The 17,175-nt window shown below is 25.7% G+C and overlaps 2 protein-coding genes across 4 annotated transcripts in view; both read right to left on the bottom strand.

Moving 5' to 3' along the window:
- Nucleotides 1-625: 625 nt before the first annotated feature.
- On the bottom strand, nt 626-10,244 carry LOC100201294 (mitochondrial inner membrane protease ATP23 homolog). Of its 3 annotated transcripts, none has more exons than XM_065799978.1 (7): nt 10,113-10,244; nt 9,425-9,470; nt 5,073-5,151; nt 2,298-2,432; nt 2,105-2,188; nt 978-1,147; nt 626-857 (listed from the first exon to the last, which is right to left on the bottom strand). In XM_065799978.1, the coding sequence occupies exons 1-6, from the start codon at nt 10,192-10,194 to the stop codon at nt 1,019-1,021; spliced, it is 555 nt and encodes a 184-aa protein (XP_065656050.1). In that variant the 5' UTR covers nt 10,195-10,244; the 3' UTR covers nt 626-857; nt 978-1,018. The 3 variants fall into 3 exon arrangements, with proteins under 3 accessions (XP_065656050.1, XP_065656051.1, XP_065656049.1); XM_065799979.1 differs by adding an exon at nt 9,584-9,685 and having other exon boundaries at nt 626-1,147; nt 10,113-10,233; XM_065799977.1 differs by having other exon boundaries at nt 626-1,147.
- Nucleotides 10,245-10,455: 211 nt separating this feature from the next.
- LOC100204282 (protein lin-9 homolog) overlaps nt 10,456-17,175 on the bottom strand; it is a 31,494-nt gene continuing 24,774 nt past the window's right edge. The window contains exons 4-5 of the mRNA XM_065799976.1: nt 14,703-14,821; nt 10,456-11,271 (exon numbers count right to left, since the gene is read on the bottom strand). Of these exons, the coding sequence (XP_065656048.1) occupies nt 10,493-11,271; nt 14,703-14,821 (898 nt within the window). The 3' untranslated portion in view covers nt 10,456-10,492. The remainder of the gene's footprint in view (nt 11,272-14,702; nt 14,822-17,175) is intronic.

Here is a 17,175-nt window from a genome sequence, read left to right as displayed (position 1 = left end):
CGTTAAAATTTCATCATTATTAAAACTTAATTTTCTCCCTAAATACAAAACCTTTCATTTTAATTTTCATTGTATACAAAGATAATAGATAAATTTATCTTAATTTATAAAAAAAATGTAAATATGTATTGATACATCTTATAAAAAATGCAATTTTTATGAGTTTAAACTGATTTTAATAGTGCTAGGACTTTTTACCTTAGACTTTAGAATTAACGATGTATATATATATACACATATATATATATATATATATACATACATATATATATATATACATCGTTAATTTTTTTATAAAATCAGCTTTTTAAAACCACATTATTTCAAAATGGGGCAAGTTGGGGCAGCTAACTTTTTTAGTTTCTAACAGAATGATACAAACTCTCTTTAAAAAAAGAATTGGCTTCGCCAAGGAAGTCTAAGGTAAAAAGTCCTAGCACTATTAAAATCAGTTTAAACTCATAAAAATTGCATTTTTTAAATGCAAATTTGTTGGCCAAAGTGTTTCTAAATCACTGTGCATGGGTAAGAAAGGAGGCATGAACTTCCTAGTTAAATGCTCTTTCGCGGTGCTCTGTGATAAGATCGTACGGACTTCTTAGGGCACCTTAATAACCACAAAAAATAAGTAAACAAAAATATATCTATTTTTTGTTAGATATAATTAGAAAATAAAAATAAATAAATCAAATTATACACGCCAACGTGGTAGTGATATAAAAAATCGTTTTCATATAACCTAATAATCAAAGTATATAGAAGTATCCAATTTTAAAACATAAAATTTTGTAACTCTTTCTCTTAAAACATTCCTCATAAAAATAAAATAACCGTAATCTTCGCATCTTTAACGTTTTCTGTAAAAATAAATAACCGTAATCTACACATTTTTAAAGCTTTCTGCAAAAACATTTTTAACTTTCTTTGTAAAAATTGCAGCCTAATAACTTAAATATAAAACATTGTGTTTCCAATACCTCAACAAGATGAAGTGTTTGAAATTTGTTCAAATAAAAATTCAACTTCTAAAAGGTGTGTGGTCGTTGTAGCATTCTTGAAATACTTTTTCTACGTGAGCAGAAGCTTTGTACAAATCAATGTTGTGGGCTGTCATTAAACTTTTCGTGGCTTTCCGTTTCACACATGTCTAATAATAAAAATACTACTTACTATCGCTTATCATTTTACGATTCAATTTGATCAACGATATATATATATATATATATATATATATATATATATATATATATATATATATATATACACATGGGAAATTCCGAAACGATTATAATACAAATTGCTTACAATACTTTACTACAACCTGCTTACAATACTTCACTAAAACTTACTTACATAACTTCACTACAACTTGCTTACAATGTTTTAATACATCTCGCATACAATACTTTAAAGTGATACATATTTATAATGGTCCTACACTTATTTAAAATGTTTCATCGTATTATGTTTATAAACTTTTCCATCTACAATTTGACAACTGACTGCCACAGATTTATAGATGGATATAATCTATTTATCTTCATAAATAGATTATATCCATCCATAATTCAGTGGCAGTCAGTTGTCAAATTGTAGATGGAAAAAATTATTTTCAACAAAGCGGTGCACAGCCTAAAGCACCAGAATATTTTTTTGAAACTTATAATGCATAAATAAAATTGAACTACAATTTTCAAGTTTTTGCAGACTGCAAAAGAAAAAGAAATAAAAAGGAATGAAAAAGAAATAAAAAAAATTATTTGCAAGAAAAAAATGATTTATTTATAGTTGCAATTTACACTACTTAAACCTACTAAACACCACAAAAACTGTACCATAAGTTTACTAAACACCACTAGTCAAACTGTACCATAAGTTTAGAATATAAACCTACTAAACACCACAAAAACTGTACCATAAGTTTAGAATATAAACCTACTAAACACCACTAGTCAAACTGTACCATAAGTTTAGAATATAAACACCACTAGTCAAACTGTACCATAAGTTTAGAATATAAACCTACTAAACACCACTAGTCAAACTGTACCATAAGTTTAGAATATAAAGATGGCATCGTTAGATTTTGTTATAAAGATAATACCTGCTTATGTGATTTAAGACGAAAGTTCATTTCAAAAACTTCATTTAGAAATGAGCAGTCTTCACTTAAATTTGCAGCTCTTATCTATTAATAAAAAAAATTATTACATTTTTTATTATTTCATATTTTCATTATTTTTATTTACTTATATCTAAACATTTACTAAACCAGAATAACGGATATAAAATCTGACCTCAGAACATGCAGTATGATCTAAGTTGCTATGAATGTATTTCGCTCTGCATACATCAAATGCATGTATAAGTTCATGAGTAAGGATACTATTGAGTTTTTTCTGTGATGATAAATTATTTTCGCATATAAATACCTAAATCAAGAGTATAGATAATTATACTAATTATAATAAAGCATAATATAATCTGCTTTATAATTTTTGCTTTATTATTTTAAATAGATTAGGGTCAATCAGCTATAGGTTAGCTATTAGGGTCATTCAGCATGGGTTAACACAGTTCATTTAATTTTGGAGCTTTTTGCCAGAAAGTGCTGAAAATTAAATGAATTTTCTTATAGTGCGAAACAGAATTTTTTGTAGTGTGATAGTAAATCTTGCGTGCACATAGAAGTTAAAGCAGTTGAACTTTTGTTTAACTTATACAACACTGCTAGCACTTTATAAAGAAAAGTCTGAAAAAAAGTAAAAAGATTTAGGCCATCAACGATTTATTTATTTGATGATGAGTAAATAAAAAAATCATTAAAAACACATTTTTATTCTACACTGCATATTGTAATTATAATAAACTTTATACTTAAGTAACCCCCTGTTAAATAAGTAAATAGTTTTACCAGCCCTCCCCTCCCCCTCTACCAATTCAATTAAAGAATATTTAATTCCTAAATATATTAGCCAATGTTCACAACTAAAAAGTTTATAGAAAAGAGATCTAACCTCATGACAATGGGAGAGAGGCTGAAGGTTGGGAGAGAGGCTGAAGGTTGGCAGATAGAACAGGCTCAATTACATTTACAATGCGTTTTTGGACCTTGCCTAGAGAGAAAAAAGCATCACTTGAAGAACCAGACCAAATATGACAACAGTTTTCAATACAGGGGCAAATGAGAGATTTGTAGAGGTAGGAATGGAATCAGGTGTTAGAAAATGGTGAGCACAATAAAGAGAAGCAACCTTAGTAGATGCTAATTTAACAATCAATTGTATATATGGTTTCCATGAAAGGTCAGTAGTAAATGATAATTCAAGAAGACACAAAGAGACTCAATGAGAGGGTTACCATTTATCAATATAGGAATGTTGACAGTATTGTTCACAAGCCACTGCAAACCCCAATCTGTTAGAAAAGTGAGATCAGATTCAAGATCAGCTGCCTGTTCTAAGCAATCGAAGAGAAGATTTTTTGACAAGACTGGAGTATAAAGTTGAGCCATCAGCAAAAAGAACTACTTTAGATGTAAGGCTGTCTGGAAGATCATTAATGTAGATAAGAAATAAAACAGGACCAATGATAGAATCTTGAGGTACCCCAGAAGTTTTTGAAATGAAGAAGAGTGTTGGCCCTAGAGGATAACTTAAATAAAGCAGTTAATGATTTGATAACTTCAAAAACTTTTCAAGATACAACAAAACCATATTGATTGTCTGACAGCAAATTATTTGATTTGTGATGGAATGTGATAAATTTGCCCATCAAAGACTCAAAGACCTTGCTAGTAACAGATCTGATCAGACAATAGCTAAAGGGGTCAGAATGATTTCCACAGTTTTAAAAAATTGGAAACACAGATGTTATTTTACAGTAGGAAAACAAGATTCAGCCAAACACTTATTAAATAGTTTAAAGAGAATTGAAGAAAGTTCTGGAGCACTCTTTTGTAAGACTATGACAGGAATGTTGTCTGAACCACAAGTTGTAGAAGAGTTTAATTGAGAAATAACTTTAGCAACAGAAGCTGGAGTGATTTGAATATCTAACAATGGGTTAACCTGTTTAATTGGAATGGAGGGAAGAGTATAGCCATAAGATTCAAGAGTTGAATTAGAAGAGATGTAATAAAAACAGACCCATGAATTAAAGATATAGCAGCTGCATATAGTAGAACAAGGCTTGATTTGGAACCAACGAGAAGGAATAAAAGCTTCCATTTCTGCCTGGATGCAGGAGGTTATATAGGAGGCACATTTATCACCAGAGAGAGAAAAAACATCAACTTAAGGACTGTCACAAAAAAAAATCAAAAAAAGAATCCCAGTCAGCTTAAGGGTAGTAGTAAGTATTGCGATGATAAAATGAGTCCAAAGAAGATGTACATGATGAAAGATTTATAGAGATCATTGCATGGTTGGAACCACCTGAGAGAGAAACTGAGCACAAGCTAGGGTCAGAGACATGCTAGATAAAAGAGGCGCTAAGTGGAAGCACATAAAAGAATGGTCAAAGGATTCAAACCTGATTTCCTGACAAATAGGTGAATTGATGCTCAAGTATACCGCTAAGCATAAAAATGTGACTATTGGAGTATTTATAAATCAAAGGATAGTACCCAATTTAAATTGGTCTCACAAAGAGCAAGCAAGTTTGGTAAATTTTGCAAAAGGTAAGATTCAACTGATGGAAGGTTACTTTGAAGACCATAAATATTTGTGAAAGATATATATTGAAACAGTTAAGTGGCGGGGATGATTTTTTATGTTTAACATTTTTGATTAGTTTTGGCATGGCATAAGTTTAATTAGAACTTGACTCATTTATAGATAGAGCACGACATCCCAAGCAATGAGCTTTTTTTAGACTTTTAAAATTGTTTCTTAAAATGAAACTTCTGTCAATAACCCCCTCCCCATTTAAACGCAGAACATAAAGTCAGCTTATATTATGCCGAGAGTAGACTTATATTATGCCGAGAGTAGTTGACTTTGGGAAGTACAATAAAAATAAGCATTTTTCAAATTTTAATTAAACTTTAATTTCTTTTTAAAAAAAAATACTTCTTTGTTGATAGGATCGAATCCCCCAAGAAGTTTTTTTTCACATGGCTCGCACAACAAATTCTTTTTATTTATAGTGCTAAAGATAAATATTTAAATAGATATATTTACACAAAAAAATAAAAATTGATATATTTACACAAAAAAATAAAAATTGATATATTTACACAAAAAAATAAAAACTGATATATTTACACAAAAATAACCAAATAAAAAACTTTTTTAACAAAATATTTAATAGTGTATCATTAATACTGTAAATCATTAAGAAGGTCAATGAGGGTATATGAAAGGGGGGAGTAAAATAATAAGGGGGTAATGGGCAAACCCTTAAAAATGGAGGGCATACAACTGAAAGAAGTAGGTATACCAAGGGCATACAACTGAAAGAAGTAAGTATACCAAGGGGCAGTAGGGTAAATAAAACTTTAAAAATAGAGCTTTTTTCACAAATTAATATAGCCTAGCCTTGTATGACAAATTTCATGGTACAAATTTTATTTAAAAATTAAAAAAATATTTAAACCTATGTATTACTGATATATTACCAAAATATTACCAATTTGTTTTAATACATTACCAATATAATGCCAATATATCAAAACAAATATGATTAATTAAAAGAGACAAACCATTTATATAAATTTTTTTTTACAAAATTTTTGATAAACTCAATGCAAAACTTTTAAGTGCAAAAACTTTTTTTGCTTAATTCAAGTGATGAGATGATAAGATGAGTCTGAGGGGGTAGTTCATTAGTATGAAGTGGCATATAAACCAGTTCAACATTTTATTAAGTTTTGGTTCAAAAAATTATGACACATCCTTGCCATTCACTATTAATGCTTGTATCGATTTTTTAATACTATGTAATCCATTCAACCAAATATTTGACAATTATTTTGCATGTTTTTCTTTGTTAGTTTTTTTGGGGGCTAAATCGAAATAAAAATGTATCACCTGGTTCCACACATATAATGTAATATTCTTTATTAAAACCTGAAAAAATATTTTGTACTTCTGGATCTACTTCTAAGAAGTTTCAAAGCTTTCACAACTTTTTATTAAATTTTTGTATTTTCTTTAGAAAACAAACCAACATCAATCAATTCAGTAGAGGTGAACCAATGCCTAATTATGGCCGATGGATACATGCTGATACCGATGCATCTACATCAGTGTATTTAAATTTACAGTCTTAATATAAGATTTACATACATATATATATATATATATATATATATATATATATATATATATATATATATATATATATATATATATATATATATATATATATATATATATATATATATATATATATATATATAGCTTAAGGACATAAAAAGCATAAAATAAGCATAAAACATCAGCCTAAGCTTAAGGGCATATTTAATAAGCATAACAACATCAACCTTAGCTTCATGACATATTTAATAAGCATAACAACATCAACTAAGCCTAAGGATATATTTAATAAGCATAAAACATCAACCTAAGCTTAAGAAAATATTTAATAAGCATAAAAACATCAACCTAAACTTAAGGACATATTTAACAAACATAAAAACACCAACCTAAGCTTAAAGACATATTTAATAAAGAAATGGTGCAACCAGGGATGCGGAGTCCCAAAAGGACTTTGGCTTTATATCTCTACTTTTTCCAAGTCTGTAGTGTCCAGAAGCTCTAAACATAATTGTTGACTTATGATCTGCTATAAGAAAAAAGTTCATGATATTTAATGACTTGAAACTTATTGTTTTTAAGCCCGGAGTCCTGGAGTCCCAGAGCCTTTGACGCCATTATACCTAAGGACTCCGGGTTCAAAAAACGATTGTTTCTCTAAATTAAAAGTCTTAATTTTTTTTCCTATTAGTAGTCCATTAACTTATTTATATTTTTAGAACTCCTGGATATCAAAAACTAAGATAAAGTAATCTTTTTGTGACTTTCAAATCCGGAGTCCTCTTTGGGACTCCGGATCCCTGGGTGCAACCAAGTCAAACTTGGGCAACCAAGTCAAGTCAACCAAGAAAGTGAATCAAGAGCATTTTTTTTTTAATTTTCATTATTTGATTTTTTTGTAAAGTTTAGATGGGTGACCCAAGAATAAAAATAAATGAGAATAGGTTTTTTGTTAATTTAAAATTATAAAATATATTTTACTTAAAAATATAAAAATTTCTGCGCTAAACTCTTCATAATAAAGTTCATCTTTCATTGAAAAATCATTGTTTAACTTTTTTTTTTGGTCATCTTTTCCTCTTTCAAAAGCATCTGATGTGTTGATACACATCATTAAAAGATATTTGAAACCTTTAGAAACCACCATATCATATGTCACCATAAAAACCACCATATCTTTTCTCAGTAATAATAATAGGAGCTTTATAATTGGCATTTGCTTTTTGCCACTGGTTAATAAAGCAATTTACTACCAGGGACTCAGAACCCCCAAAAAATCTGCACAATAGTGACAAGACTCCGGGCTAAAAAACAATAAGCAGGAGTGTACCCTCATGGTTGTCTGATAGCACGGGACGACTCATTTTCTCAAAGAGCTAACAAAATTTTTAAAAAATATCTGTCAGTATAAACCCATATTTAAACCATGTTTATTTAAACCATATTTTGAACTATAAAGATTTTATTGCTTGTGATTATTTAAAAGAAACCTTTAAAAAGCATTTAAAGTAGTGTACACTTTGTTTAATAATAAGTGCACTAGAGTGTATTATATAGTTTTACTAAACGTAATAAAAAGAAGCGGACGCGCAATTTAATATTTCTAAGTGCAAATGTACTGTTTTTTTAAACATTGTTGTTGCATTTTGAAGCACATTTCTTCTCAATTTAAAATGAGTTTTAAACTACTTTTTTTTCCATTCAAAAATCATGTGAATGGGGAGTTGAGTCATTACTCACACATAATATCTTTTGTTTTTCATTAGTAAAATAAATTTTTATTTTAACTTAAAAATTTATTTTACTAATAAATTATTAAAAAAAAGTCATACAAAATTAGTAAAAAAAAGTAATAAAAACCATTATTAGGATGCACGTGAGAAAACATTATTAGAATTAGAATGCACTTAATGATGCATGTAAAAATTCTTTTTTTCTAAAAATTTCTTAGTATAATAAATTACAATAAAAACATAATGTTTTAAGCATTCAACTAAATTAAATTTAATTGAAGATTGTGAGAGAATAATAGAATATTTTTCTTTTTATAAAATGTTTCTTTGCGGTTATGGCTTTCAACTTACTTTGCTCCATATAATGAAACCTTCGTTAATATTGACAAAAAGAAACAACACAAAGCAGATATCGACTACAACAAAAATGACAAAAATGACAATTAAAAAGTTGTATTTCAAGTTATCTCCTTACCAATATCTCTTTAACTAAGGTTACTTAACAATATTTTTTAACATCTTATAACATTTCACTTTTTTGTATTAATTAATTTACTTTTAATTAAGTCATTTCTTATTAGTCGTATTTTAGTAGTCAGACATTAAAATTTTTTTTCTTTAGTATTTTCATCACAAAAAAATACTAAAAAAAAATTATTATATCAGACTACTGATTATCATAGCAGATGATTCAAGTAAGAAATGAAAACTATTTCAGTTGCCTGCAGGGCAACAGAAAAAAAACCGGAAGGTACCAAATAGATAGATTCCAAGTTACTGAATTTCATGATTTTTTTCAGATCATATGCAGATCAGTCACTCAACATCTTTAAAGCTCCTGAACAATAAGTCCAAAAAATTTACATAAAATTTACCATTTTTGATAAGTTATAATTTTTATGGTGAATTTCAGGAAAATTTTCCTAAAATTTACCATAATAATTATTGAACTTATCAAAAAATTTACATAGAATAATTTAAAATTTGAAAAAAAAACAAACACCCTACTGTACTAAACCGACTCTAAGTATAACTGTTGTGTTGCTAAGCAATAATAAATATAAGAACAAGCAATTTAAAGAATTAATAAAGAAAATAATTAATTCCATAACATTTGAGGATACACTTTAAATTTCAGGACATTCCATAAAATTTAAAGATACATTTTAAATTCCAGGTCACTCCATAACATTTTAAGATAAAGCTCAAACTCCAGGTCATAATTTCAGGATCTCTATGAACCTTATCATTTTATGGTATTTATTTTTAATCATTTTAATAATATTAAAATATGCTAAAACACCAAGTTATAAAAATATTTAGAAATCTAAAGTGTAAGGTATAATGTACATACCCAGTACCTTAAAATTTAAAATGTATAGTACCCAGTGTAATTAAAACACCTTTGACTTAAATATTAAATATTCTTACCATCCCAGTTTATTTAATTGATGAAGCATTACTTGGATAGGTTTATCTAAAAAATATTAAAGTAAAATAATTTTTAAATAAAGTTTAGTAATGACAATTTATTTAAAAAAATTGCATTACTATTGGAACTAAAGTGTGCATTTCAAAACATAACACTACCTAAATACTCAATAGTAGCTGCCAGGGGTACTTTGAAAGTATAAATTAAGCAATGGTCCTTCTTTGCCACACTTTTATTACACTGGAAATCTCATTTCATATCTAGTTTGTGTTAATATTTAACAACTTTTTATATTTATAATACTTTATATTCACAGCAATATTATTAATTTGAATAAGTTTTCATTGTTATTTTGTAAGGCTTTTTAAATCAAAAAAAATAAATAAAAAAAACATTTTATTTTTCATTTAAAAATGTTATTATTAATTAGTAATATGATAATATTTTATAATTACAAAAATTATATAACTGAAATTATAAAAATAACATTTTATAATGCTTATAATATTTTAAACTAAAATATTAATTTATTAAAACTTTTATTAAAGTTAATAAATTAAAAAAAAAAAATCTTATATATATATATATATATATATATATATATATATATATATATATATATATATATATATATATATATATATATATATATATATTTATGTATGAATTTTAAACAAAAAAACTTACATGTAGCACATGCCTCTTTAACTTTTTGTTTACACTGAATATGCTTATAATCCATTTTCTGTTCACACTGTTCATTTTCCATTTTATTATTTTTAATGAACTATGTTATTTTCTTTTCTTAGAAACAAACATGGGAAAGTAATTTAGAATCTCTTGAACAAATAAGGCAAAATATGTATAAATATACACATATGAATAAAAAAAATGTGTGCATATAAATATATATACACAAACACACCTGAATAAAAATACAACATGAATAAAAAAGTTTGAGCTAAAATCAAATGCATTTTTAGCTCAAACTTTTAAGAACATTAAATAAAGTTAAGAAAATTCAACACAATTTTAATTTTAAAAATTTTCCTCTATAATTCAGATATCTAAATCAAAATATTGTTAAGTACTTCTTCTTCTTCTTCATCTTCAAAATCGTCTTCTTCAAATGCAGAATTAAGATCAAAGTCCTTAATTTTTAAAGTTTTTTTGTCACCATCAAATGCTGAAAGTGAGCTTTCACATCCATGTAGGCTATTTTTTAGGTATTCGATGCTTGTCTCAATTTGGTCCTCAAAAAAAGATACATTTTCTTTTTTAAGATTTGATTTAATATCTTTTACAGCAGCATCAAGAGAAAGAAGCTGGCAAGATCCACAGTTTTTTTGAGAAAACTGATTGATATGAAGCATCAAAGATGTCAACTTTGTTATTAAAATTTTGATTTGATTATTTTTAAGATTTCTTTGTGCTTTTTCAATTAGTCCAGCAGCTGTTTTTTCTCCCTCTCTTTTTAAAAGGTCTGAAGGATCACTAAAACCATGAGGACCAAGCTTTTGCATAATCATCTGCATGTTTTCAAAAATACTATTTAGCTCATTGTTTATTTTTTCGAGTTCCAATATCAAACAAGCATAGCTGCTTTTAAAGTCATTACTTAATATTTCCTTAAATGGCTGACTTATCTCTGCTTTGCTGTTCATTTCTTTCAACTTATACACATGATCTTTCTTATTCTTTATGAGTTTTGAGAGCTTCAGCATGTGCAATAAAAACTTAATTGGAAAACCACCATATGTTCCCGATATGTTATCACTGAGTAGAGTTTCAGCTAGCTTCAAAGGTGTCTTTACATCTGCAATTGGACTCCTTGTATTTTGTAAATCTATAAAATAATATAAAACTAATATATATATATATAAATTAAATTTATGAATTTATAATAAAACAGAAAAATAAATAACTAAAAATAGAAGATTAAATAATAAGTCTTTTATTTTTAAAATTATTTTTGATGAAAAAACAAATAAAAATTTAATATTGGAATGAAAAGTTATTAACTTTTAATTCCACTATTAAAACTGATGATTTGCTTCATAAGCACATTAATTAAAAATTTTATGAAAACTAGAATTGAAATTCGTTTTTTTTTTGTCTGTCTGTTTAGTCAAAACAAATTAACGGCTTTTAATGATTTAAAAGTCGTTAAATTGCAAAAATTGCAAAAAAAGTTATGCGCATAATTATGCAAATTTATGCGCACAGTTTATTGGCGAATATCTGTGAATAACTGTTATTTGTTGACATGTAAGTCTATATACATAAATTTCAGTATATTTTATATTTCTCTGTATCTATTTGTATATTTTCTCTTAGAAAAAATAATAAGGAATAGACCAAGTAAAAAAAAATTCTGCTGGAAGTTGTCAAAAGAATGTTGTGTTATGCTTCATTTTAAGGTATCTGAATATATATTTATTAGAAATTTTTAAATTTGTTCTTAAATGGTTTTATCTTTTTTATTACTTTAAATAAAAATATACTGACTGACATTGCTTCATTTTTATTGAAAATGTTGTGCATTGTACTCTGCGTTCTTTGTTACATTAAAAATAATTGATACTAATAAATGTTGTTTTATACTAGATAAATTTAAGTTCATTTCATAAACAGTTTGTATTTTTTTTTTTTGTCATACTATTTTGTAAATTATATATACTTATATATCTATATAAACTTATAAAAAGATATGGATCTTAATAAATCTTGAATTAAATTGTTATAGGTTTTTATTTTAAAAATTGTTATTTTGAATAATGAAATTATTTTAATTTTAATTTATTAACTTTCGACCTCAATGGTAAACCAGTGGTTAAACTAATGAGTTAAATTGTAGAGGTTTATATATCATATATATTCTAAAGTAATTGCATTTGACTTTTTTTTAAATATATTTTTACACAAGACATTTTTTATTTTTTTATTTTTACTTTTTAAAATAGTTTTTTAAATAGATTTAAATAGTTAAATTAAATTTTTATATAGATAAGAAACAAAGTAAGATTCATTGTGTTTTTGTTTTTATTACCAAATTATATCTTTGTTATTAGGATTGCAGGTTTTTGTTGATTTTTACTTGAACATTATCATTTATCTTTTTTTAGATATGTTTTCACCACTTTAAACTAATAATATTTTGATATTTTTATTTAATTTCTTTCTTTTTTTTTCTTTTTTTTAAATAACAGCAATTTATCAAAGTTGTTTATTTTATTCTTATATTCAATTAAAATAATAGTAAATAATTTTATAGAAAAGATCATATTTCTTAAGATTCTTTTGCGTTTATTTGTTACTACAGTAGTAATACTACTGTTAATATGTTTATTGATAATAGTTAATATGTTTATTGATAAAATTGAAACAGATGATATTAGGCTTAAATAAGTTATTAGAAAAAATACTATCAACTTGATAATAATTGATACTTTGGTGAAATGATTATAACTAAACAAGCTAAAATTATTTGTGGTCAAAATGTAAGAAATGCTGCTTGGCAAGAAGAAATTAATTTATTCCTAAATTAGTTTATTAACTTTTTTCCCCAAGAGATGGCATCATTGGTGCGCAACCCTGAACATGCAACATTGGTTAGAAATCATGTTAAATTATTATTACTCAGTTTTACAATTATGAACCTTCAGTAATACAAAACTTCTGTTCAATAATTTATGGCAATGTTACTTAGCAGTGTGTAAAGCAAGATTGTGTTCCTAGCCAGTCAAGAGATGTTATTAAGTTGTGGTATTACTTGGCACCATTTAGTGCCGGTTGGTCTTAATTTCTGTTAACTATTTTTTACTCAAAACATTTTGGAACTAAGACTAAGTAAAAATCCTAATATAATTAGTATCAAAATATAAATACTAAAAGTTGTTAAGCTAAATATCTTCTTTTTTTTTCTTCAAAGTTACCAATTATAATTTCTTGGACCCATCAGATAAGTGCTAACATTTATATTTTAATCGAAACTCAGCTTTACATATATCTGTTTTATATTATACTCAACTTTTTGTTTCTCATAACTTTCAGATATTCTACGATTTCACCATGGATACAATATCATGACTGAAAAGTTTAAGATTATTATAATAACTTTTTTATTATTAGTTTTTATGACTATTATTTATTAAACAATTATCAGATTTGTTATATATGTTAATTGTTAATTTATTTAATTTATTTACATTAAAAGCCTTTTTTAATGGTAACTGTGATAAAGCTATTTTGTGCTAATAAATATTTTTTTATCATTGTCATTAAAAACAATAACTAAAGTTATGATTATAATAATTTATTGTCACAGTGCCTTTGAAACACAGTCTGTCTCCTCTCTGTTTAATGTCAGTTTATTAATAAAGGCGAGCATTATTGAAACAATCTGTTATTACTAAGCTCTTATGTAAGCTGTTATTACTAAGCTCTTATTTATTTTTTGGTATCATAATTGATAATGACCATGTTTAAGATATGTTTTACAAGTCACTTACTAATTCATGAACACAATAATAAATATTAAAATAATTTAATATTTATTATTGTGTTCATGAATTAGTAAAATGATGCTCCTCTTTATTAATAAACTTACTTATTCTAAAAAACGATAATAAATATGTAAAATAATGCTTATGTAGTTTAAGGTGATCAATTTTTTTTTTTTTTTTTTTTTTTTTAGGTATTGGTAATTTGTACTTGGCTTTCCTTCTCTGGTGTTTGCTGTTATTAAAAAGAACTTAATAACTTGAGTTACATGGTCTATACTAAATGCCAAGACAAACAAAAGCAAGCAAAACCAAAAAGATTATATTATATAGATAGGGCTGCCATTGTCCCTATTTTTACGGAGGAGAGCACAATGCTAAACTAATTAAAATTAAAACTTTTACAGTGTTCTTCTGCGGAAAAACTAAGACAATGGCAGCCCTATATATATAGAGTTTATATTTTATATTTTTTAGATAATATATCAAATTAAATTGTTATTAGTTATTTATTTACTACTAACCCGTATTACGGGTTGCTTACTGCTAATCATAATTGTGAACTATTATAAATTTATTAATATTATCATTAAAAAACTATTATGGTTATTTTAAAAGTCAGTAATTGAAAAATAAAATTACTGAATTTTTAAAGATTTTAAATACTGAAAAAATTTGGTAATTATTTTTCCTTCAACTTCTAAAGAATAAACAAGAGTTCAAAGTTTCTGATTATGATCTATTTGTATCATTACAAGTTTTGTAACATAAATACCTATTTGCAACTTTACAAGTTTTGGACGTTCTTTAAAAATAAACATATGCAAATTCATTGATTCATACTTTTCACTTGCAACATCGATGTCTAATACAGAGAGAGGACCAATACCATTACTACAAAAGAAAAAAAAAGAAAAAAATTATACTCAAACTAAATAATAATTGAAATTTTTGTTAAATTTGAAATTTTTTTTAATTGTATAAAATAAATTGAAATTTTTGTTAAATGTGCTTTATATTATTTTAATACTGCCATATTGTATTTATAAATATATTGTATTTATAATTACATTGTATTTATAACTACATTGAATTTATAACTACATTGTAAAATTAACAGTTAATTAAAATTGTTTTTTTTTTAAAAGTCTTCTGTGCAAAAGTTTAGAAACAGTATTGTCCCCCACCATTATATCAAGTTTTTGTAAACAAAAGCAAAATTAAAGCCCAAAATTTTCTTGAAATTTATTGACTCACTTAATTTGAGATATTTCAAAAGCAGTGAAGTATAATTAGTTACCAAAACGTTTGTAAAACTTTATAATTTAATTAATTAGTGGTATTTTAAGGCTCTTTGCAATGACATCGCAAATGGTGGACGCTTTTTTCAAACGGTTGAAAATAACTTTTGAAAGGAAAAGAGTAAAAGGGAAAAGAAAACATTTATAAATTAAACAAAAATAAAATCAACAAAAAAGAAGAATAAATAAACGTTTTAAAAGAAAAAAAGAAAAAGAAATATCTGTAAGAAAATAAGTAAAAAAGTAATGAAAATAGAAGTTAAAAAAAAAACGTTAATGAATGAACTATATAAAAAGAATGGCAAAGAAAGAAAAAAAAACTATTTAAACATCGGAACCACGTTCGGCAAATCAAGATTTTTTTTTATTTTTTCATTTATTTCTTTAGTTTTCTTTCATTTATTTCTTAGGATTATTTATTTTATTATTTATTTATTTTTCTTCAGTTTTTTAGCGTATATAGTTTTACTTATTATTTTTTGTTAGTCTTTTATTTATTTTTAATTAATATTTATTTTTAATGATATATAATTTTTTTTTTATACAGTTACATATTATTTGTTTTTATTTTCATTTTAGCCATTTATTACATATGTTTTATTCTACCGTGTATTATTATTTTTTTTAATCCTTTTTTTTTTCGTTTTTTTTCGTTTTTTTTTTTTTTTGCCAAAGGTAATTTTTTGTTTTGTTTTTAATGTTTGTTGTAACTTTTGTTTTGTTTTGATTTTCTCAGTGTTTTTCTGTTTATATTGTATTTATTTATTTGGTCATAATATTTGCAATATATTTTGATTATTATATTATAACAACTATGATTATATTAATATATTTACTAAATCTTTATAATTTTTTTTAGCAGTAGTCGTTTTTATGTCATCGTAAGTTGTTACGTTTTGTCAGGTTATTACTGTTTGTAACTGTAACTTTGTAAGTAAAAACGATTGCTGTATGAAAAGTAATACCGATTTATTTAAATTATTGTAATTACTTTATTATTATTATTACTATTATTGTTATTGTTATTATTCTTATTACTATTATTAATATTATTATTATTATTACAAAGATTAATTGTATATAAGTAAACTATTTTTTTAAGGTATTTACTTGAGATTAGTATTTCAATACTATTTGTAAATAGCCGTGAAAATTTATTTTCAGAATATATATGATTGATTGATTAAAAGCATGGAAAAAGAGTTTTGAATAAAATAAAGAAATTAATTATAAATGCTGTGGGAAAAAAATGACATTATTTGATAATGACAATGTTTTTAAACAAGGATTAAGTCACATTATAAAAAGATTTCATTCCCCCAAAACTATTGAAAGCAAGCCTCACTCTGAAAGACCTTAAGTTACAACTGAAAAGGCTGATAGATTGTTAGTAAAATATTCCAAGAATAATCCTTGCAAGACGCCAAACATAATTCAATTTATGTCAAACATAATTCAATTTTGTACCAGTTTCATGCCACAAACTATAGACTGGTAAAAAATTCTTTTCTTTGATGAATCAAAGTTTATGCTATCCAGTAGAGAAGAAGTTAGATCTCCAATATAATACAGGTTCAATCCAAAATATCAATTACCTACTTTTATGGAGGATGAAATTTTATGGGGTTGTTTTATTTGTAACAATGTGGGTTCCATTAATGACATAGAAAGTATTATAAACCAGAGAGTTTATTTAGACAGCATGAAGAATGTTATGCTGCCACATTCAAAGTATAAAATGACTTGCAAATTGATCTTACAACAAGATCCAAAGCATAGTGCCAGATCTCTTAAGAAATATTTTTAACAAAGAAAAATCAAATTTTTTGAATGACAGAGCTCAGATCTCAGCATCTTAGCATTTTTGCATCTTAGCATCTTTGGGAGAACATCAACCAACAATTATTTGGTAGAAAATCAATCAACAAAGACCATTTATTTGTTTTG

The sequence above is a fragment of the Hydra vulgaris genome, chromosome 06 (assembly GCF_038396675.1).
Source record: "Hydra vulgaris chromosome 06, alternate assembly HydraT2T_AEP".
NCBI lineage: Eukaryota > Metazoa > Cnidaria > Hydrozoa > Anthoathecata > Hydridae > Hydra > Hydra vulgaris.
The sequence above is the reverse complement of the archived record's forward strand: the minus strand, read 5'-3'. Positions and strand labels throughout refer to the sequence as shown.